The 24,597-nt window shown below is 37.5% G+C and overlaps 1 protein-coding gene across 2 annotated transcripts in view; it reads right to left on the reverse strand.

Moving 5' to 3' along the window:
• LOC106075307 (uncharacterized) overlaps positions 1-24,597 on the reverse strand; it is a 46,031-nt gene that overhangs the window by 13,871 nt on the left and 7,563 nt on the right. The window contains exons 6-12 of one of the 2 annotated variants that reach the window (XM_056042008.1): positions 23,996-24,183; positions 15,414-15,592; positions 14,746-14,905; positions 12,408-12,493; positions 9,017-9,233; positions 2,203-2,345; positions 437-830 (exon numbers count right to left, since the gene is read on the reverse strand). In XM_056042008.1, coding sequence (XP_055897983.1) covers positions 437-830; positions 2,203-2,345; positions 9,017-9,233; positions 12,408-12,493; positions 14,746-14,905; positions 15,414-15,592; positions 23,996-24,183 — 1,367 coding nt within the window. Of the gene's footprint in view, positions 1-436; positions 831-2,202; positions 2,346-9,016; positions 9,234-12,407; positions 12,494-14,745; positions 14,906-15,413; positions 15,593-23,995; positions 24,187-24,597 lie in introns of both variants that reach the window. The other variant, XM_056042007.1, reaches the window with a different exon arrangement.

Consider the following 24,597-nt stretch of genomic DNA (forward strand, 5'->3'; position numbering starts at 1 on the left):
CCCCCCCCCCCCCCCCGGATCCACCAGTGGGCTGAGTGAAGTTTGAATAGTGATAGAAAGGGATAAGCAATGACGAGATAGTGAGACTGTAAATAAATACTGGAGAAACTCTTCATCTTTCTTGATTACGTAAATCATTGTTCATTGTAAGGTCCCTTGGCTAGTTTAGACTAGTTAAGTGAAGTAGTGTTAGATTGAAACACCATACAAGATCCTAGCCAGGCCAACACCAAACTAGCCTAAACGATATCTTCCATAAGTTGCTCTTTCACTGCATTGCTGTAAATCCAGTCTTTGCGACGGATAATCAACTCATATAATACATTTTTTAAATTATCAAATCATATAAAACTAAACATTAGGTGAAGCAAATCCATAAAGATCAAATATAAACTGTAAAGCACACAAACAGCTATTTCTAGACGGTACTACTTACTGTAACGACTATTGTAGTAACTATCTGCAGGACTCATTGCCGTCCAAGTGTCATTTTCATTCAAAGATAAAAATACAATCGGATCTTCCCGATCCGACTCGTAGGTTGTATTTCCTCCATCGGCCACGTCCTCGCAAGGTACCTCCCCCACGTTTACTGTGTTCATGATTTGCGTCGAGTCTTGCCAGGTCAAGGTCGTATTACCCACGGCCGTTTTCGGGTTCGTCAATTTCGTGGTCAAGTTTTTCATGTCATAGAACTGTACTTCCGTGACGTAGTTTGAAGTCTGCGAGCCGATGACGTCATTTTTAGAAAGGCGTAGCGTCAAGGAGATATTTCTGTTGGTTGTATTGGAGGGGCCCACGGGATATCGAACGATGTGCTTTGGGTATCCCTGAGAACAAAAAGATTGACAAAGATTTACAGAATCAGAGATTTTCAGACATGACGGTAATTTCATAAATAGCAAGGCTTTTGGTGCATCCGGTGTAAAAGAAAATCACGCTCACATCTGCAATTATTTAACTCTTTCTCTCCGTAATTATTTACCACTTTCTGGTGGAATCAACGTTGGTATCGTTAGTTAGGAGAGAAAGAATTAAGTTTTAATATCACTGCCTGGTATGGCAATCTAAACATTCAAAATACAAATAAACTTCATAGTATCCTAAATGCTGCTGGTAAAGTCATTGGCAAAAAAACAACCTCAGTTGGACAGCTATTGGAGACAAAACATTCATAAAAAAGCTAAAAAGATTTTAGAAATAAAAAAGAATCACCCTTTGGGGCAAGGATTTTGTGACTTTACCATCACAAAAGAGATACAAGACACCGATAGCAAAGACAAAACAGACACAAAAACTCTTTTGTTCCCCTGGCAATCAAATCATTAAATACAACTATACTATCCGATAGAAACTTTTCACATGTAAATTATGAGTGAATCTGGTGTGAATGTATATTTTGGTTTTCTCTAGTTATCACGTTTTGTTTGGTGTAATGCACAAATCGTATAGATAATTATCTACATCGCCCAAGCATGCGGGACACCACGCGAGCCGACTCTCTAACCCACATGCGCTATGTAAACTGACTATGATTGGACATGCGGCTCTATATGCGGGATATTAAATATAATTCATAACCTTCTCTTGAATTCATTCTTATAATAGTAGGCGTAATGGGTGAAAATTATTTAAGTGGATTTAGAGGCTAGGTGCGCTTTAACGGCTTGTCTTGGCTACCTATGTAGGGGGCTCGGGCAGAGTTGTGTTTACTGAGCGCCTGAAGGCAGCACGGAAGACCTATTCCTAGATACCCCCTCCCCTCCACTGGTCCACAATTGAGATTCGACCATAGCGCTCTGAGCATGCTAAAAGCATGAAAGAACCGCTATATAAAAGCGATAATTATTATTATTATTCATGGCAGCGGAGGTTTGGATTCAAAGTTCTTAACATCTCTTTATAACAATGTACACCCAATGTAACAAAGATAATGTAGCTTTGGAAAGAGATCTATGGATAGATAGATAGAGAAATAGAGAGCGAAAGAGAGAAAAATAGAGAAATAGAGAAAAAAAGGGTGAGAGAGAGAAAGACAGAGAAATATATTAAGAGACAGAGAGCGTAAGACGGAGAGACGGGGAGAAAGAAACATATAAAGAGGGACATAGAAAGAGAGAGACATAGAAGAGAGATACAGAGAGAAAGATGAATGAGAGAGACTGTTTTAGAGGGTATGTCCCTAGAGTTTCAATAGCATACATTACACATGTCTGAAGTTGAATCCGCCCTGGCGTCGCATATATAAACAGCCAGACTCTTTATATAAGGTACTTCAGGAAGCCGGATAATAATATGAACTAGAGAGCCATCAAATTCAACCAGCATTTGAGGTTTGGAAGAATCTAAATTTAAAAGAAAACATGAGCAAAAATTTAAAATAAAAAACTTAAAATATAAAAAAAATAAATTTTTTAAAGTTTGGTTCAAACCAGGTATCGAAACAATGATTGTTGACACCCTCAGCTGCCTGATGGAACGATGTCAGCCATTTGGCTAGCGGGCAATGCATTCTTACGCAATTATTTATTGGTACTTTCATTATATGGACATCTAGATCTAAAACTAGATGTAGAATTCTAATTTAGAACTCATAAAGTCTAGTAAAGATCTAGATCTACTTTTATAACGCCTAGGACGTAATCATCATCTTTTGTGAAGTGACATCTGTATTATATAACATACGATAAGAGCAGAGGGGCAAGGCGTAGGCAATGTAGGAAACATCTGAAGGGGAGGTGGTCAGGGGTCCTCGCGCAGAGACATGAAGAAAACATTAAGGTAAATCAAACAATTTTCTAGCATTACGATTTAATAGCAGAGATACATTTAAATTATTAAATACCGGTGATTAAAGTATACCAGTTAAAATGTTGAAATATTTCAAACTAATAGCGGTTCAAGTCTAACTATATAAAAGCGGTAAAGAATTGAACACTTTCATACTGGAGAAACATTGCAACTAATTGATAGCACAATAATGACACAAATCTCTAACAAAATCATCAGTTTCAATACTAAAGTACGAAAATAAAAAAATGAAAAAAATCTAGATGTAAAAAATCAATTCGTTCATCTCTATTTATTTTATGATTAGAATATATTTACATATTCAGAAAAAAAAATCATTTCATTTAGGTTATTATAGTTAGGAATAAGGATCACACTTTTCTAATTAAAAAAATTATTTAAAAAATGCCATTTCTGAGCATTGAACCCAGTATCCTCGGCTCTAAAAGCCAGCGTTCATCGTAAATGCCACACGGCGATATTAATCTGTTCTGATCGAGACTATATAAACACACGTGAAAATTAATTGTTCTATTTGAAAGACAAATCTACTCTTGTTTTTTTTCCTTCTATTTTACCAAGTATTTCTTTAAAATGTTAATATTAATATAAATGTATTCATTATATATGATTTCTAACAGTATTAATGAAAGAAACTATATTTTTTTTATCGGTTGACCTTTTAAATTACAAATCTAGTAATTCTTATAGAAATAAAAAAAAAATGACATCTTTTTGCAACAGTTATCTGCCTTTGATATTTGACCTTTCTGTCAATTATTTTCGTATTGCAATGACATGGAGGACTTTATTGACTTTTTATTAACAAAATTTTGCATTTATTTGTTGAATAAGAATGAAAAATGGCGTAAAAGACAGCAAATATTTTTATAACACTATATTATAAAAAATCTAAACAACAAATTATATTTATTTATGTATTTAAAAACAAAATTTAAACTGTTTGACCATTGTACATGACTATTAGAAACCAATATTACTTTTAATATGTTGTTTATATAATTCGAAGAAAATTAACGTTCCCTCATGCGTATGTACGCCCTTATTCTGTTTTGCACAGGAGGTCCCATGATCAGCACGTTGGTCTAACTCTCTGCGCTCAATTATAACCTTTCTATTGATATTCACCGAAATATTTGTTGTATATTTAAATCTAGATGTATATCTAAGTATTATACTGGAAGTATTTCGTATTTGTTTTGTTTTTTTCGATTTCTTCAAATTTACTGTGTTTTGTTGAAACTTTCCTTGGATTTTTGTGTTCCCTCGAGGGGTCGGCAACCTTTCGAGTCGGAAGAGCCAAAAATTACAATTTACTAAATTTCAACGTTTTTAAAGAGCCACACATTTTTTTCTTCCCAACAATAAATAGTATTCGTATAAATATTTTTTTTTATAAAAAGAAAGAAAAAGAAATAAGAAATAAGCAAAAATATCTTTTTATTTATATATATATATATATATATTTAAAGTATTTTTCAAACAAATTAGATTATATATATATATAACTTTACATACAACACTAACTTATACTCTAGTTACTAACTTTTGAGCAAACAAATTCAGTGGGAGTGATGGCTTTGGTTTTGGAAAGTTTGGATACATTTGGCTCATAACTTGTTTTTAGTTTCAAACACGACTCTAAGTTTACATTTGTTAGTTGACTTCTTACTTTACTTTTAATTATATTCATGCAAGAGAACGCTTGCTCGCACAAATATGCCGATCCGAAGATAGTCAGCCTTCCAAATATCAACTTTTCACCTGACTGGAAGACTATTCTATGCGTTGAATATAAGTGACTCAACTCGCGGCATTTCTTTTAAAGCTGTCCACCTTTGTTGCGGACGTACATATTCTGGACCTTCAACTCTTCCAACTTGATTTTTAACTCTGTAGATTTTCAACTCCACAAAGCTTTAATTTTTAAATCGATCAATTGCATGTCTAGAGATTCAGTATCAATTCCAAATGGCTTAATGTGAATTTCGTTATTATTTGTGTTGAGAGGATTTTTTTATACATGCTACAATCGTTTTGTTTGTTTTGAATTGCTCAAATCTGTCAGCAAATTCATCTTTACTTTTTCTTTATAACTTTGCTAAAGTAACTTGTGTCAACAGTTGCATTGATTTTATCGCAATATTTATTTACAAATGGAAAATGAAGTAATTGACCGTTCTGAATATCTTCTGCAAAAAGAATTAATGTTTTCTCTAAACAAACCAAATCTTCTGCCAAAACATAGAATGGGTGGGTTTCCCTTTCCTTGCGGCTTTTATATTCAGCTCATTTAATTTCTCTGTTATATCCACCATAATGCAAAATGCTTGCAACCATTTGTCGTTCTCTAATTCAGGGTGATTTATGACTTTATCAGTTAGAAATGTATTTATGCCATTACAGCACAAAGAAAAACATTTCAACACCGTACCTTTGGAAAGTCATAGCACTTTATTGTAAAGTAGGAGGTCGGAATATTGAGTCTTCTTCAAACCGACGATAGAAGAACGCTTTTGACAAGATGCTGCTAAAAATCGTGATTACTAAATTCGTGACCTCAACTATTTCGGCCAGAAATGTTTGGACACAAAGCGCTTCTTGTCTATTATGCAGTGAAACGTAAGAATTTCGTGGTTTAATTTGCGCCAAAGAATCGAAGTTGTCCCTTTATTTTTTCCCTTCATACATCTGGCTTCATTAGCTGCTATCGAAACAATTTTATTTATATTTTTGCACGACATTAGCTGTATCTTCTCCTCTAGTTTCTCACGAATGCGGTAGCAATCCTAGAAGTTCTTTTGAACCTTTGAAGACATATATCTGACAAAAATGCCAACTAATGCCGTGTCTCTTTTGTCGCAAGACTTGTAAAATCAAGTGATAAGGCAGAAGAAAGTTAAATATCTTCCACCAGCAAATATGTTACATTTCAAGACATGAGAGAGGGGTGCGCTGAAATACACGTGGCTGTAAGATACAATCGGTGCCTAATCCTCGTTAATAGAGTCAGAAAGATTTTCAAATGTTTTTATTTCGATAAAAATGAATAATATTTGCGTATGGGAATAAAGAGCCGCAGCTTAACATCCAAAGAGCCGCATTTGGCTCGCGAACCGCAGGTTGCCGACCCCTGTCTATAAAGACATTCCCTGTACCTGTTTGAGAATCCCTTCCTATGGTTAATGTGTGTGCTCCTCACTTGTGGTGAGGAATAGGATCATAGGAAAGGAAGGGTCTTCGGAAGTGAAGACATCTTCAGGGTGGAAGTTACCACCCTGGAGGATGAGAAAATAAAGGTGACGCTCCACTGGGTGTAAACCCACCATACCTAAAAACTAAATTGAGGAGATCTTCGGAAACCTCGCTGAAGAAGGTTCCATAATCGAAGCTTTGAGGCTGGGGGTTAGTGACAAGTGGTTGGCGTGGATTAAGCCCCACAGAGGCACCGAGCTGCCCCACTACATACAACCAAAATATGAAGAGGATCCCAGGACCTACAAAGTCCTAATTACAACGCCGGGAAGAAGACAACAATGCTGGTATTGTCAAAAAGAAGACCACTGGTCAAACCAGTGCCCCAACAGGGCCATTCCTAGGGGCCCCAAAAAAGACGATGAGAAACCCCTGGAGGCCAACAAAAACACATATGCGATGGCCCTGAAAAGGGATAGTGGGAAGGGACTGACCAAGGCTATACCTGGGGTAGATGAAGACGGTTTCGAACTCGTAAAAAGCAAAAAAAAAAAAAAGACAGAACACACAAAACACGCGAATACAGTGGGAGAACCATCCTTTCCCCCCCCCCCCCAAAAGAAAAAAAAAAAAAAAAACAGGCGAAAAGGAAATTAACACGGAATCAAATACGCATTAAAAACTAAAAACCATCGTACGTGTTAGTTCGGAGCGTAGCTCTCCAAATAAAGCAAGCCGAAAAAGAACTCTTTCTCTGTCCTCCGCCTCTGATGACCAAGGGGGGAGGGACCTCCTGAGGTGGGAAAAGAAAGGGGAAGAAAGGGAGAGGAAATGAAGGAGTTCCCTAACTCTCCTGCACCTCTAGTAATAGACGAGGGGGGTGGGGGACCCTGACACACCGCCAAACACATGAACAATTGAACAAAACAAAACACAGTAGACACACACACACAGAAACACATACGCAAACAACTAAACAACACACAAACACATTATCATGGCAGACATCACAGTCATTTCACTTAACATCCGAGGTCTAAAAAAATAAACAAAAAGACGTATGTCATCTAACCAAAACACACACACTGGACTTTATTTTCGTACAGGAGACAAATGTGAATTCGATTTTCAGAAGTAAGCAATCTTCTTCTTCTTCTAGCCAGCTTTATTGCTGCTGAGCTGTGAGCTCTTTTCCAGACTGCGCCAAGGAAAAAAAGTGTGCTGTTTTCAGAAGTAAGCATATTACATCAAACATTGGACATGAAGGAGGGCTACTTTAGTGTAGGGGAGGAATGCAGGGGAGTAGCAATCTTACAGACATCAGATAGGTTATAGGTCACATACTCACATAGCGATAATAGTGGTAGGGTGGTCATAGTCAAGATAGAAGCACAAAAACAAGCATACCCACTTATTAACATAGACGCTCCGACTCTGAGTGGAGAGAGACCACACTTTTTCGAAACTCTGAGCGAAAAATTACACAGCAGACACAAAGGAGAAAAAAATACTATTGGGAGGGGGGAGACTTTAACTACATAGAAACACATTTAGACAAGCAATACACAAACACACAAGGTCCACTCCCTCGGTCAACGGCTGAAACTTATATTTTCCTAAGAGAAATTAAAGGAACCATTCACTTTCTGGACGCATATAGAGCGTCACGGCCAGAGGGAAGGGAAACTACCTTGAAACATAGCTCATACTCGGTGGAGACAAGAATTGACAGATTCTACACACCAGTAACTTGTAAATTATTTGGAGTTACACACATCCAAGAGACTCTAGACTACACAGACCACAGAGGAGTGCTATTAAGGCTAGGAGGAAACAAAAGGTGGCAAAAGACAAACGGACACACATTGGAAGATGAATAATAGCCTTCTACAGGATCCATTAATAGTTGAATCAATTACAAGAACGCTAGAGCCTATAGGAGGAAAAACAAGGAGAGAGTCACTTGATCCAAATCTGGCCTAGAATGAAAACGTCACTAAAGCAGCAAATTAAAATCCTGGCCGCAAACAAAAGTAATAAAAAAAGACGCCAAGAAGAGGAAAGACTAAAAGATTTATTTCAAGTTTCACAGGATGAAATAGACAGTGCTCAAATAAAGGAACAATTGGAATCAATAAATATGTACAAATACAAAGGGGCCGAGAATGTCGGAAGAGCCTAGTAAAGTGTTTTTAGCGATAGAAACAGAACACACAAAAGAACAAGACAATAAAAACCCTTAAAAGACAAAGACGGAACAGAAACGCAAAATAGTTTTAAAATTTTGGAAATAATAAAGGAACACTTGAAAAATATGTATAAAAAAGAACTGACATAGATATACAAAAAAAATTCATAGAAAACTGTAAGACAATAACGAAGACAGAAAATAAAATTGAATGTCATTAAACATAAAAAACGTCAACCCTAATCGCTTTAAAAAAAAAACGGCATTGTCAACTTTCATTTAATAAAAATAATAAGGCGAATTTAAAACCAAAAGAGGAAGCCCCAACAGTTAATTTACTGTAGGCCGCCCTAATAGTCAGTTGCATGTAAATAGAGATTCTAGATCTAAATCTGTCTTGATCTCTTTAAAAAGTAAATCTAAAAGGCAGATGTGAATGTTTGTTTATCTGCTTTTTGTTGGAAAACTACCTTCTATTGTACATTGCTCGTAATTTAATTTAATTGTGATTTTACACTTAGTAAAATATAATAAAATGCAATGACGAAATTTTTTATTACGAAAAATTCTTAATTTTCACTCATTATCCTTATCCCTACCCAGAATAGGCCACGCGCTATCCGTTTCGCATAGGGCCCCGCAATCTGTAAGACCGGCCCTGTAGATGATTATGATAGCGTTGAAACATTCAAACCATATTTTAACAATGCAATATGGACGTTTGTGATGGCGGTAAAGCATTTATAACTATTTAAAATGTAATAAGTAGCAGTATGTTTTATTGGTACTCTTTAATCTGCATACTAATACACATAAACTCACCTTTGTCACGTGGAATCAATATTTCCGAGAAAGCCTTGGACCGTCCCATTTCGTTGACTGACCAAACCTTAAACACAAGAGGATCCCACGTCATTTCACAACTCTGGAAAGCGGGTCCAAATGTCACATATGTCGCTTCCAAATCTTGTTTAATCCTTGACATGAGACTGATCAAGTACGTCACATTATTGCCTCCCCTTGAAGACAATGGTAATGGCTGTTTTTATAAAAAGAATTTTAAAAGTATAATTTGTTTTAGTTCAATATGTTTTATAATTCCTTGTGGATTGCGTCCCTTTAAAAAACACACAGGACAAAATGACGGTACTTTCCTACAATCCTATCTAAGAAACGTGATTTAATGTAAAGCAATACGATTTCATTAAGTTTCCTCATTGTTCGTGAAATAGGCCCAATAGTCACTTTTAGTCTCCCTAAACCTATTTAAAGCAAAATAAAAAAGAAAATAAAATTTTATCTAAGGAAAGTAACTGCTCATTTACAGCCATAGCTCTAGATATTGTAAGATTTTCCACTATTTCAATATCAAACAATAATGATTAATTAACTCTAATTAATTAATAATTGAAGGACTTTTAAGGACTGCATTACAAACTAAGAAAGTAGAGAAGGCTCAATGCAGCGATTGCACCCCATGAAGACCTGCTAAGTTTCATTAAAAAAACGCAAGCTAAAAATCTATTGCCATATTACAAGGTCTTCGGGGCTTGCAAAGACCTTCTTTCAGAGAACAGTACCAGGAAAAAGAAGAAGTGGCAGACAGAGAAAGCGATTGGAAGACAACATAAAAGAATGGACAGACCTGCCATTGAAAGAGGTTCTAAATAAGGCAAATGACAGAGAGGAACGGAGAAAGACGGTCGACAAATCTTGAATGGTGCCTCAACGGTCTAGCAGACTAAAGGATAGGTAAAGTTACAAAAAAAAATTTTTGTTTTATTTTAATTGATTCCAGTTTTGGTAGGAACACTCAATGATAGTGCCGAGTTTCAAATTGATCCGAGATTTGGAAGTTGGAGAAATAACGTACACAATATTTGTACCAGACAGACAGACAGACGGACAGACAGACGGACTGAGTTGATAACTTGATATAAGGCCTAAGCTTTGCACTAGAGTAAGAACATTTAATGCAATGAAAGAGAAAACAACAAATTGAAACCACTTGCTATGGTGTATTTACAAAGCTTCTATCATGTCTTTCTGGCTGTCTTTCCAACAAAAAACAGTTCATATTATTTCTCCCACACCCAATCTCTGATTAAGCTGAAATTTTGCACAATTATTTCTTTTATCTGACAACACAAGAATAAATAAAAAAAAAAAAAATAACCTATTATTAATTAATTATTTTATTTGGTATCTTGAACAAGTGAAATAAATCGTGCTTGACAGATGTGTTGGTATAAGTTGAATTAGTCCCCTTGAGGAGTCTAAAGCCGCGAGAGAACATTGTTTCATGCGTTTTAAAAAACGATCATGTAAGCATGCACCACGATACACCCTTTATTCCCTCCCCCTTCCCCAACAAGTCCAGACAAGTGAAAGAATCATAGGGTATTAAGAAGGCTAAAAGAACAAAGTGGCGTTAGACAAAGACTATTGGGAACATATTTTTAATGGCACAGATTTATTATTGTTAGTCTAGATCTAGATCTAAAACAATTTTTTTTACATGACTGATAAATACCAATTGATACAACTAAGCTATATATAAGCTTATTTATAAGCTGTTTATTATGTTTGAATGAATTATAGAATTATACTCAAAAACAAAGATGGGCAGTAACACAATACCGTTTTTGTCATTTATCTTTACCTGGCATTACCGCCCCTTTCCGATTTCTCGCGCCTTTATAATAGCGTAGCTCTTTTTTTTTTCTGCCTCGATAGAGAACAACAGTATTCAATTAATTTAACTTGAGCCTGTTTTGTGTTTATTGTTTGTCTATTTTTGTAGCTGGTGAAGGCCTCGTGGCCCAAACGTCCTTTGATTTTACTTGGTCCGGCAGGGTTACATATGTGCATGTTTATTGTATTCTCTATACAAGTATACTCACACTACTTGAAAGGTTTTATTACATTATCGCTACGTGCTATGAATGTAATCTAGTCGTTTGCTTATTAGTGACCTACAGCCAGGGGCGGACTGGATGTCAAAATCGGCCCGGGCAATTCTACAAAATCCGGCCCACAAGCTGGATACCAGGGCATCTAGTTCTACTAGTTCTAGGTCTACCTGTCCTCAAAATCATTATTTTAAGTTGGATAATGTATCGATAACTGTAAACATCCTCTATATCTTAATTAGAAATATAGACCTTATGTTGCTTATTAATCGCTAAGTGTGTTGGCCCTAAAGGGACGGAGCGTACTAGTTTCACTGTTTACGGATGTAGACTATTACATTATATCGTAGAATGTGTTAGATTTAATTAGTCTTGCATTGTAGAGTCTGTACAAGATTTCTTTAAACACGACGTTCAGAGTGTGACTTTTAAAAGAGAATACTATAAAACCTTTAACAATTTAATACGTGCCATAGTGGCATCCATGCAGTCCTTTCGGTGGCCCAACAGGCCCATTTGGGTACCAGCCCACCGGGCATTCGCCCGAATGCCCATAAAGCCAGTCCGCCCCTGCCTACAGCATTTGTAAGACGGACCCGCTGAGGCCACCTACGAGTTTGTGACGCACAAAAAACTATTCATCAACTAGTTTATAATAATGTAATAGCTAGCCCTGCTTTAACACGTACTCATGTTGCGTACCAGCGCTCAGTTAGACACAAGGCATGAACAGTCCAGAGATGAATGTTGACATTAGAGACGATATAACGGAGGTCTACCCAACAATGGACCTTATAAGAAGCTATGCAAAAGTCACTGTTCTATGCTCTGAGCTGTCGTGTGTATAAAACGCCTGGTCTCGTTCAGATGCCTCCTTTATGCTATTACACCACTTTAAACTTTGAGATCAACTCTTGATAAAGAAACATAATCTTAACAAATAATAATCCATTATGATATTATATTAAATTATATTGATTCTCATAATTACAATGATACTTGCATTGAATAACAAATATTACGAACATGTTTTGTGCTTCATCTGCTGTATTCCCTGGTTCGGTGATGCTTCGACAGGCCTGTCCAGAGTGCAAAGTTTAAGTGGATTTAAGGATTATTTGGACTTTTTTTTTAAAAGTTTCTCTGACCTTTGACCCGATGCCGGAGATGTAAATGGTCATAAAGCCAAACTAATTTCGCACCATTTAAAAAAAAATTAAAAATGAATTTCTTGACGTGGTGAACCAAATCTTCATATTGCTTATTGCACTACAGCTTATATGCGTACATGTTATTCTTACCTGCCAGTAGATTGTAACACATGACTGGTTCTTGTTGTGGGTTGGGACTCTGGAGAAGAGCAAGTCTTTTGGAGGGTGGGCTGGAACTGAAGCACGGGAACATGTTTTTAATTGGAACATGTTTCTAGATATGCTCTTCTTTGATATATTAGGCCTACAATCTATCTATCTATCTATGTATCTATGTATGTATGTATGTATGTATGTATGTATGTATGTATGTATGTATGTATCTATCAATCTATCAATCTATCTATCTATCTATCTATCTATCTATCTATCTATCTATCTATCTATCTATCTATCTATCTATCTATCTATCTATCAGTGTGCTTATTTCTTTATTATTATTTATGAAAACACGTGATCTATAGTTGAGAGGCGCGGCGGCCGAGTGGTAGAATGCTTGGTTTCCATACCGTGGAACAGGAGTTCAGTGAAGACATCCATTTTGGAACTTATAGAACATCCGTTAAGATCTAACGAAACCTGGTATCAGGTGGAGAAAATAATGGCGGTTGGTCGTTATGCTGGTCACATGACAACCTTGTTAACAATAGAGACAGATGGGCTGTAAATTGTCTTCTGCTCTATTGAACGCAAGCTCTTAAGACAACATCAAGAGTCGGACGGGACAGTCAGCAAAAAGCAGAGGAGTTGAGGGAGACATACAATTGATATAAACTGGCTGACATAATTGTATTGGCTGTTATTTGGGTAAGAAAGAGTTACAGTAATATATATATATATATATATATATATATATATATATATATATATATATGGCTCCTTATGTCTCGGAAGACAATGGATGCGCCCAGGTGATTCAATGGCTTTAGATCCATCTTGAGACGGGGCAGAATCTGGTATGGCTGATCAAGCCGATCCTGGAGTCTGACACAGTTCGTGCATGTGTATGCATCTGACTTAGGGCAAGTTGACAGGGCAGCTTTCTTCTTTTTTTTTGACTGATGCAGCTTCGTTTCTTTTGCACTCGGCGAAGTTCGTACCAGCACGTACAGTCTGTCTCCTTGCTGTCCGGTCTTGGGCTATCATCTCCCACATACTTTGGTCGATGCCCGTGGTTCTCATATCTCGCTTACAGGCATCTCTGTAGGTTAGTCTTGGGCGGACCTTGGGTCTGACTCCCTCTGCAAGCTTAGCGTATAGTATGTATTTAGGTATTCTTCCATCTGGTATGGGAGTGACATGACCGAGCCAGCGTAGTCTTCTCTGTGTAACATGAGCATAGACGCTGTGAATATTGGCCCGTTTCAGAACTTCCTGGTTGGAGACATGATCCCTCCAGGAGATGCACATTATGCGTCGCAGGCAGCGTATGTGGAAGCTATTTTATATGTGTTCTTGACGCACGTAAGTTGCCCAACTCTCATTGCCATAAAGAAGTGCACACTTGCTGGTGTGAGGTCCAAAGGCTTTATTCATGCCCTCGTGTAGTCCTCTGATGTTACCACAGCCAGCACAAGATTGAATGCTTTCACATAGGTCCTGCCAGTATTTGTTAGCGCACTGTATCTCTCTTCTTTGAACATTGTTTCCTGTAGATCTGAGTGCTTGTAAGTTGCTTGGGGTGGGCTCCTTCTTGTAGTTTAGCATGGCTACTCTCTTGTTTCTGGTGGCAATATCCATTTCTGGTAGATGCTTCAAACCAGTCTTCATTTTTCTTTGTTTATATGTATTATGTATTAAAATCGCTGTATTCCCCTATTGAGCCGTGTAAAGATTCTGACAATGCCTCAAATAGTCCGGCAGACTAAAGGACGAAACTGCTGCTATTGTTTAAATCTAAATTTAGACATATTTTTTTTCCATTGAAAAATATTTCGAACGCAGCTACTTTGTGTCGAACAGGAGCGTTTGCTTTGCGACTGAAACTATTATTATTTATTGAAAATCTCTCTTGAAATCAACATTCACTTCTATACAACTTTACTAGAAGCTGTAGTGACCTAGTCTAGTTAGAGAGTATGTTAGGTCTGTAGAGAAATATATTGTGTATTGTTTTATAAAAGTAAAAGTAGTGACGTAGTCAGACAGCCGAATGACGTGACACAAGAGGCGTAGGTTGAAGAACAATATGGCCGATAGTTTAGATTTTAGAGGAAGGTTGAATAGCGTTAGAGTCGAATAAGTAACGATGGATATCGAGTCGAGACAAAATCCCGTTTGTGACTAAATGCCTCATTTAAAGTACTGTGAAGTCTTGATCAAGTCTGTCTTGTTAACTGTAATGTTCTTTGGCTAGTTTGGATTAAATGATGAAATAGTATTGGATTAGAACAGCACACAAGATCCTGGCCAGAACACCCCAACTCACCTGACTTGTCTGTACGAAACACTCTGGACACAGCCCGGCCAGCTCCGCCACCACCAACACCACGCACAGTGACGTTGTAGCTGGTAAAAGACGACATGTTTTGAACTCTTACCCCTACCATTGTTTCTTTGGGGCTAGTCTCTGGGCATGGGACTTGTATCTAAGTGAACATATAAGAATTAAACATGAACAAAATATAAATAATACTTTTTTAAAAAAAAAAGCTTATCTAGGAGGAATAACTACACAATACAGCCATAAACCTCGGTATTATTTCCCCTTTTACGTAACAAACACAAATTATTATTTACCATTAATTATTTAATGGTTTGGATAATTTATATTGATTTATGTGCTGTATTTGAAAATAAATTATTCTACTTCTTCTTTCACTAATAAATAATTGCGCAAAGTTTCAACTTGATCCGAGAATGGTATTAGTTCACCATGTTCACAATTTGTATCTCGAAGACAGACAGTGTTGATACTAACTTTGTAAAAACAAAATAAACAATTTGGTTAGAAGAATATTAACAACAACAAACAAAGCAGACCAACGTTACATTGCACTGTAATGAGCTATATGTGTGTGTGTATGTATATATATGTAGCTGACCTTACAGTTGAATTTTAAATCTGACGTAAGCATATTGGGTAGCCTGCAGTACCTGTACACTTTGTGAGAGGTCAACTATGCTGGTCAATGTGATTTCATAATGAAACGGCCTGTCCGCCAGGGTCATCCATGAAAACATTCTCTGGGTGTCGTAGTTGTGTTGTATCACCAGCAGAAGCTCAGACTGGCTTGTGTTCAGAATGTCCAGTCCTGACACGGCACTTGGTCGAACTGGGAACAGAGAAAAAAAAAGGTTAAAAAGAAAGTTTGTGTGGAAACACAAACTCAAAATCTGCCCCCGAAGTGGTCAGCTATGGCATGTAAGAATAGTCAGGTTTCAATATTTTTCAGAATGAATAGAAGGAAAATATGAATTACAAGCTATCAACAAGTACAACCCTACCTACATTGATACAAAAGAAGAGATTTGCTTGAGTCGAAAGTGTTGACGATAATGATGTATTGATAGATAAACTAAGGCGGCACTAACGCCTGATACCACAGGATACGGAGATTTATTTATTAATGTTAATATTCCTATGTATTTTATTGAAATGATAGTTATGAAGATATAGTTAAATCCTAGGTGTCACTTACAAAGACCGCATCACGAATGAAGAGACTAGAAACAGGATTAGTACAGCAATTGGAACCCACGATAAACTGCTAACTACTGACAAAAAAAGTAAACTCCAACTCTATGGAATGAACAGGCCCGTCAATGAATGACATTCTATCAATAGCAAAGGACAGAGTGAAATGAAGAAAGACGGTTGACAGATCTTGTGTGGTGCCCCATCTGTTCAACCCCGACAGTGTGCAGCCCAGGCGTAGAAAGAAGGGTGAAAATGCTGGTCTGACAATTACAGATGCCCAACCTGTGACCCCTGTTTTGTATCAAGGATTGGCCTCTTCAGTAACATAAAAACTAGAGATGGGAAACGAACCGAACCCGAACCGAACGAACCGAACTCGAACCTCACTTATGACCGAACCGAACCGAACCCGAACTTTGAAACTGCTTGGTACGAACCGAACCGAACGAACCCTCCTTTTCTTAACCGAACTAATTTTGCAATTTTTGCATCCCTTTTTTATATTTTGTGTTTAAAAAAAATAATTACTTAAATATTTTATTTAAATTCTAATGATTCCATTATACTTTGAAAACTTGGGAGGGGGTGGTGGTATTTTGAAAAAAAAAAAGCGGCGCGCTTTGATTCCCATGTGTTTTTCCGTACGTGCCGACTCTCCCCCTAACCTTGAATTTTCGCGGGCTGTTTCCAATATTGGTTTTGAGTCGAATAGGCGCCCTCTAATTAGATCTAGATCTAGATTCAAGATCCTAGTAAGTAGAAAGTCAACATTAAAATATTGTCACTTTTATTTGAGATGGCTGTTAGTTGAGAGTAGAATATTTTTTGCCGATTAGAGAGTGTAGATATCTACAATAAGTTCATTTGTGTTCTAGTTTAAAATAAATTTTAATTATCTTTTAATTAAGTGATTTATTTTTACAAAATTGTGAAGTATTCCATATTGGAATATTATCAGTGGCGTAGAAAGGATGGGGGAGGAGGGGGAGAAATGTAAAATCCCCCCGAGCCCCCACTTGAGGGGGGCCCCAAATTAGTGTTTTTTTACAATAAATATTCAATATTACGCAAAATGCAGGGGCCCCCAAAGAGGTCCAGCCCCTCCCGGGCCCCCAAATGATGAAAAATTCCTATCTACGCCCCTGAATATTTTTACTATTATTCTGTATTGCATTATTGATCATCAGTATTTTTAATGCAGAGTTTCTCAAACTTTGGGTCCTCTCCCGTGGGTGGGGATGGTTAGTACCTTGAATTGGGGGATGGGGAGACGCAACTTCTTGGCAAAAAGGGGTGTCATAGAGTGTGTGTGTGTGTTTTCTGGTGGCGGTAAGAAGAGGTTAAGCGATTGATTAGTGTTTATGCATTAAAGATGTTGAAATTAGCGTAATGCAAATGTGAAACGGCAAACAATCTTGAGACATGAAAGAGTAAAGACGTTGTTTTGTGGTGACCTAGATTTTGTTTAAATATCAGTATATTTCATTAATATTACATCTCTATCTCAAATTAAATATGTGAATATTGTAATAACAGTTAGTGAGTTAGGCTATATTGAGTTGTTCACATAAGAACTTTATTTTAAAGTTTATTAAGTTTATATATTATTATAAGGCTTGTCTTCGAGTCCGAAGATTAGTGAGGAATGCAGTTTTTCCCATGGCTGCGCTTGCCAAGCTGTGACCTACATATTTTGCCACATCCAGGGCAAGCATAACCACTGTTCGCAGGTGGTCGATTTAGTTTTTATTTTCGCGTCTGCGTTTGTCCTCGGCAGCGGATTTTCTTTTGGTCTCAAATGTGTATTCCGCGGCCTTCGGGAGTGAACTCCAACTGACTCGTTCTAAGGCCGCATGCAACCAGGCACTGGCGGATCCAGGGGGGGGAGGGAGGGGCGATCGCCCCCCCCACTCGGCCGACTCGGCGGACGAATTATAGTATAGAATTCACACAATTTGTATGCGAATTTATTACTTATGTTAATAATATATACTAATTATTTATATTTCAAGCTATTTTTAGATTATTTCGCCCCCCCCCTTCTAGTATTTTGGCCGATTGGTAGGGTCAGGAGGGGGCGATGGCATCAATCCGCCCCCCCCTCCACCATAAACTTTCGAGTGGGGGGGCGGTCTTATTTATTTGTAGAAATCACAGCTTTCTAATAGAATCAATTAGATATATATATATGATTAAAACTTGTTATTGGTATTTTAACCGGTCTTTATATTATGTCGTTCACCTGTTGGCCGATTGGAAGGGGAGGAGCGAATACCTCCACTGCCCTTCCCATCTAAACCCTTTGAGTGGGGGGGGGGGCGGTCCTACTTTTATGGATAAATCATAGTATGTGAACAAAATTAGTCGAATATCTATATAATATAAACAGGTGGAAGTGCGATACATGCAATCCCCTTCCCCCCATCGGACAAATCAATACTTTTTCTTTTTGTAATATAGTAAGAAATTACAAAATTTAAAAAATCTGTCACTAATAATTTATATATGCTATAAAGTAAATTCTTATATCGAGTCGCCCAACCCCTATTCTTTAATGCAAAATGCAATCATTAGTAGAAATTATAAAAAGGAGCGAGGATTAATCGTTTTCATTTTACCGCCCTTCCCCTTTCCAGACAGAGTTTGTGTAATTTCACATGAATTTATCATAACTATTTTAAGAAAGACTTTGCTTTGGAAAAGTTATAATTGAAACGAAATTTTTCAATATAACAGTCACGGTTGAGATGAGTTCAAAAGCCAGATAATCTTTTCCTAGTCGACTTTTTCCAACCTTTACTCTATCTCATATTTTTCTAGTTAAATAAATTTAGGACTATAACTCACAATTTATGCTAGAATTTTATTGAATATTATTTATCGAATTATTTTTTTTTCGGCGGCGATCCTGAAAACCTTAATCTAAATATGTGGGGTATCTTATCTTTTCAAAGAACAAATCGGTTTTATTTGCAATGTATTAAGTGACTATAAATTCATATTAGAATATTTTTCTCATTATTCAAAAGGCACTTTATAATAGAATGAATAATGAGCTGTAGGTCAAAAGAATGCGTTACTGCAGTGAAGAATGCCAGAAAACGCTTTCACCGTCGTGGCTTCGCCCCGAACCTCACTGGTGAATAATAAGCTGTAGATGTCAGGAGAATGCGTTTCTGCAGTGAAGAATGCAAGAAAACGCTTTTGGATAGGGGCGAACCGAACCCCACTAATACATAATGAGCTGTAAGATGTCAGAAGAATGCGTTTCAGCCGTGAAAAATGCAAGAAAACGCTTTTGGCGTCGGGGCTTCGCCCCGAATCCCACAGATAAATAATGAACTGTAGATGTCAGGAGAATGCGTTTTTGCAGTGAATAATGCAAGAAAACGCTTTTGGAGTCGGGGCTTTGCCCCGAACCCCACTAATAAATAATGAGCTGTAGATGTGATAAGAATGCGTTTCAGCCGTGAAAAAAACAAGAAAACGCTTTTGGCGTCCGGGCTTCGCCCCGAATCCCACTGATAAATAATGAGCTGTAGATGTCAGGAGGATGCGTTTCTGCAGTGAAAAATGCAAAACAACGCTTTTGGCGTCGGGGCTTCGCCCCGAACACCACTAATAGGTAATGAGCTGTACATGTCAGGAGAATGCGTTTCAGCCGTGAATAATGCAAGAAAACGCTTTTGGCGTCGGGGCTTTGCCCCGAATCCCACTGATAAATAATGAGCTGTAGATGTCAGGAGAATGCGTTTCAGCCGTGAATAATGCAAGAAAACGCTTTTGGCGTCGGGGCTTCGCTACGAACACCACTAATAGGTAATGAGCTGTACATGTCAGGAGAATGCGTTTCAGCCGTGAATAATGCAAGAAAACGCTTTTGGCGTCGGGGCTTTGCCCCGAATCCCACTGATAAATAATAAGCTGTAGATGTCAGGAGAATGCGTTTCAGCCGTGAATAATGCAAGAAAACGCTTTTGGCGTCGGGGCTTCGCCCCGAACACCACTAATAGGTAATGAGCTGTAGATGTCAGGAGAATGCGTTTCAGCCGTGAATAATGCAAGAAAACGCTTTTGGCGTCGGGGCTTCGCCCCGAATCCCACTGATAAATAATGAGTTGTAGATGTCAGGAGAATGCGTTTCAGCCGTGAATAATGCAAGAAAACGCTTTTGGCGTCGGGGCTTCGCCCCGAACCCCACTGATAAATAATGAGCTGTAGATGTCAGAAGAATGCGTTTCTGCAGAGAAAAATGCAAGAAAACGCTTTTGGGCGTCGGGGCTTAGCCCCGAACCCCACTGAAGAAGCTTAAAGCGCTCTCCCAGACCCCCAAGCTTGCAAGAGAAAGACTGTTTTTTTTCTGTTTTTTTCGCCGAAGATTGAGAAACAGTCTTATTTCATTCTCATATATCGAATATATATATATATATATATATATATATATATATATATAGAGAGAGAGAGAGAGATAGAGAGTGAGAGAGAGAGAGATGGATATAGATATAGATATATATGCTGTACGCACGTTTATGCATAGGGTTAGGGTTTACTGGGCGTTAGGGTTAGGGTTTGGAAAAAAATCGCCCCCCCAACTCCAAAGTTCTGGATCCGCCAGTGCAACCAGGTGCTCTCTTCTATGTCAGCTAAGCAAAGTTGACGCCTAAGTTGGTCTTTGAAGCGTTTTCGTGGTTCGCCTCTGCACTGGCGGATCCAGAACTTTTGAGTGGGGGGGCGATTTTTTTCCAAACCCTAACCCTAATGCCCAGTAAACCCTAACCCTATGCATAAACGTGCGTATATATATATATATATATATATATATATATATATATATATATATATATATATATATATATATATATATATATATATATATATATATATATATATATATGAGAATTTTTCAAAAGTAGCATTTCTCAACCTTTGGTGAAAAACAAAACAACTGGGGCAGCGCTATAAGTTTTTCAAGTGGGGTTCGGGGCGAAACCCCGCCGCCAAAAGCGTTTTCTTGCATTCTTAACTGTAGAAACGCATTCTCCTGACATCTACAGCTAATTATTCATCAATGGAGTTCGGGGCGAAGCCCCGCAGCAAAAAGCGTTTTGTTGCATTCTTCATTGCAGTAACGCATTCTCCTGACATCTACAGTTCATTATTCATCAATGGAGTTCGGGGCGAAGCCCCGCCGCCAAAAGAGTTTTCTAGCATACTTCACAGAAGAAACGTATTCTCCTGACCTAAAACTCATTATTCATACAATTAAAAAAGGACCTTTTGAATAATTTTGTACTTGAAAAATATTCTAATATGAATTTATAGCCCCTTAATACATTGCAAAAAATCCGATTTGTTCCTTGAAAAGATAAGATGAGGATCTCCGCCGAAAAAAAAATATTCGATAAATAATATTCAATAAAATCAAAGTATAAATTGTGAGTTATAGTCCCAAATTTATTTAACTAGAAAAATATCAGATTGAGTAAAGGTTAGAAAAAAGCAACTATGAAAAAACGATTTGGGTTTAGAACTCATCTCAATCGTGACTCTTATACTGAAAAATTTCGTTTGAATTCAAATTTTTTGAATGCAAATTCTTTCTTAAAATAATTATGATAAATTCATGTGAAATTACATAAACTCTGTCTGGAAATGGGAGGGGCGGTAGAGTGAAAACGATTAATCCTCGCTCCTTTAATAATTTCTGCTAAAAATTGCATTTGGCATTAAAGAATAGGGGTGGGGCGACTCGATATAAGAATTTAATTTACAGTATATATAAATTATATTAGTGACAGATGTTTTTGTTTTGTAATTTCTTAACTGTAATACAAAAAGAAAAAGTATTGGTTTGTCCGATGGGGGAATGGCCATTGCATGAATCGCCCCTCCCACCTGGTACAACCCTTTTTCATTTAAATTTACTAATGATAAAATTTGAGATTAGAGTGTGGTGCGACATAATATACAATGGGTTCACATATCAATACGTAGTTTATATTATATAGATATTCAACTAATTTTGTTCACAAACTATGATTCTCCATAAAAATAGGACCGCCCCCCCCCACTCAGAGGGCTAGAGTGGGGAGGGCAGTACATGCAATTTCCCCCCCCCCCCCCCCAACATCACCGAAACGGCTAAGATACCAGAAGGCGAGCGACATAATATAAATCTATATATTAATTCAACTAATTTTGTTCACAAACTATGATTTCTCCATTAAAGTAGGACCGCCCCCCCCCCTCAAAAGGTTTAGGTGGGAAGGGCAGTAGAGATAAATTGGCAAACAGGGAACGACATAATACAAAGATCGGTTAAAATATCAATAACAAGTTTTAATCACATAAATATTTAATTGATTCTGTTAGCAAGCTGTGATTTCTACAAAGAAATTAGACCGCCCCCCCCCCACTCGAAAGTTTAGGGGGGGGGGGCGGGATTGATACCATCGCCCCCTCCCGACCCCTACAAATCGGCCAACATACTAGAGGGGGGGCGAAATAATCTAAAAATAGGTTGAACTATAAATAATTAGTATATATTATTAACATAAGTAATGAATTCGTATACAAATTGTGTGAATTCTATACTAAAATTAGTCGAAGGGGGGGGGGGGGGTCGGCCGAGTGGGGGGGCGATCGCCCCTACCGCCCCCCCCCCCTGGATCCGCCAGTGCGCCTCTGTAACGTCGACCACCTTTTAGCTCACCAAAACAAACAGACTGCCTTTGGCATACGTTCGTCTCCCATACGGGATACGTGCCCTGCCCAGAATAACTGTCGGACCATAAGAAGTCCACCTATACTATCCTTACCGGTAAAAATATAAAACGCCTATATTGGTTCAATTGTACTAGCTGTTTGTAAGCGACAAACCAACGACCAACTAACAAAGAGAGGGGGCATCGAAAAAAAAAGTTTTATTTTTAGTGTAACTTATCTGAATATTAGTATAATTAGATGTTTAAAAATTAAAATATATTAAGTGGAGATGTCATTTTATCTTCTAATAAGACCTTGTCAACTGAAGACTGCGTTTTGAAGAAAACATTTTAAAACATCTCCGCTAGTGTGATTCTTCTGCATTTTTTTGGTCTCAGAATAGTCGAATTTCTTCCGTATATTGCAATTTATAATAGTGACGACTTATGTGTGAAAAAAAATCCTCGATAGAGACGTCTTTACACGAAGAATATTTCTTTAAAAAGATCACGCCCATTATAGAAGTACGTGCGCAATATGTAGGCCTACCTAGAATGTCCCTTGCATAATTCTATTGGCCAGGTCTGCCTCTTTATTATTAGATTTAATATGGCCCTCGACTTTTTTTTATTATGATGAAAAGTGTTTTCTGAAAGAAAGCACAACGATATTAGCCTTTTTAAAAAATTCGCTTAGCGCCGAGTCACGCCCTGAATTAAACCACTTGCCGACTTGAGCGAAAACCTGCCGCATCTGCATTTCTATCTCCATTAAGAAATTTTTACAACGCTTTAAATGTATTTAGGCAACATTATTTTGGAAAAAGTATTGCCCATAGGCCTATTATATATTGCAAAGTATTTGTTTTATGTAAAAATTCAAATAAAAAAGTTTTAACTAATAAATTGCATTAAACCTTATAACTTAATTTTGCTATTACATAATTTCATAGCATCGAACCGAGCCGAACCCGAACTTTAGACCTGACCGAACCGAACCGAACCCGAACTATACTCGTCATCGAACCGAACCGAACTCGAACTTAAATCTGACCGAACCGAACCCGAACTTTAAAAGTTGGGTTCGATTCCCATCTCTAATAAAAACCTGCAAAGGGCAAATATCTCACGAGACCTATTACATGCACCCACGACTGTTGCCTAATGGTCCCGGGTTTCAGCCATCCCCTCCGGGAGTTGTTTTTTGCCTAAAATGTAAAAATCTTCAACTCTTAATAAACGTCAAAAATGCCTAAAAGAAAAATTATATTTTTTGAAAGAGCGAAACCATTCTCAAATTCTATTCCGCCAGTTATGACATTGAAAAGCCTTACTATGCTGTGCAAGGTTCAGCTCTGTCTCAGTCTGGACTCTCTGGAATGATCTCGAGACTTCAACCACAAGGGTGACATTCCTGAAGCTGGGGAGAGAACTCCCGGAGCCTTGACAGAAGCATGTCCTCATTCTTGGCTCGGGTGCGTCTGTGCAGGTAGTGCTACATAGTGTTTGATTGCCTCTTGACCTACTTAGCACAGAGTGAAGAAAAAAGTTACACAGTCAAAAAATTAAATTATGCATTAAGACTGTTACTCAATTAAAAACATTCAGACTATTACTAAAGGACAATCACAGAGACTGTTGCTATGTTGCAAGCAAATGGACTGTTACTAAATTTAGAGCAAATAAAATATACAAATAGGTTAACGCTTTTGAAAGGAAAGAACTGCACATTTACAACCACATTCTCAATACTGTAAGATTTATTTCTCTTTTTTATAAAAAAAATATATTAAATACCACTAATTAATTATTAAATTGGTAATTTTTTATTATTGATGCATGTTTTGTTAATGAGAATAAATAATAGTTTAAAGTTTAAACTTGATCCAAGAGTGGAAAGCGGGAGAAATAGCGTGTACAAAATAACAACGTATAA

Source organism: Biomphalaria glabrata, chromosome 9 (assembly GCF_947242115.1).
Source record: "Biomphalaria glabrata chromosome 9, xgBioGlab47.1, whole genome shotgun sequence".
Classification (NCBI taxonomy): Eukaryota; Metazoa; Mollusca; class Gastropoda; family Planorbidae; genus Biomphalaria; species Biomphalaria glabrata.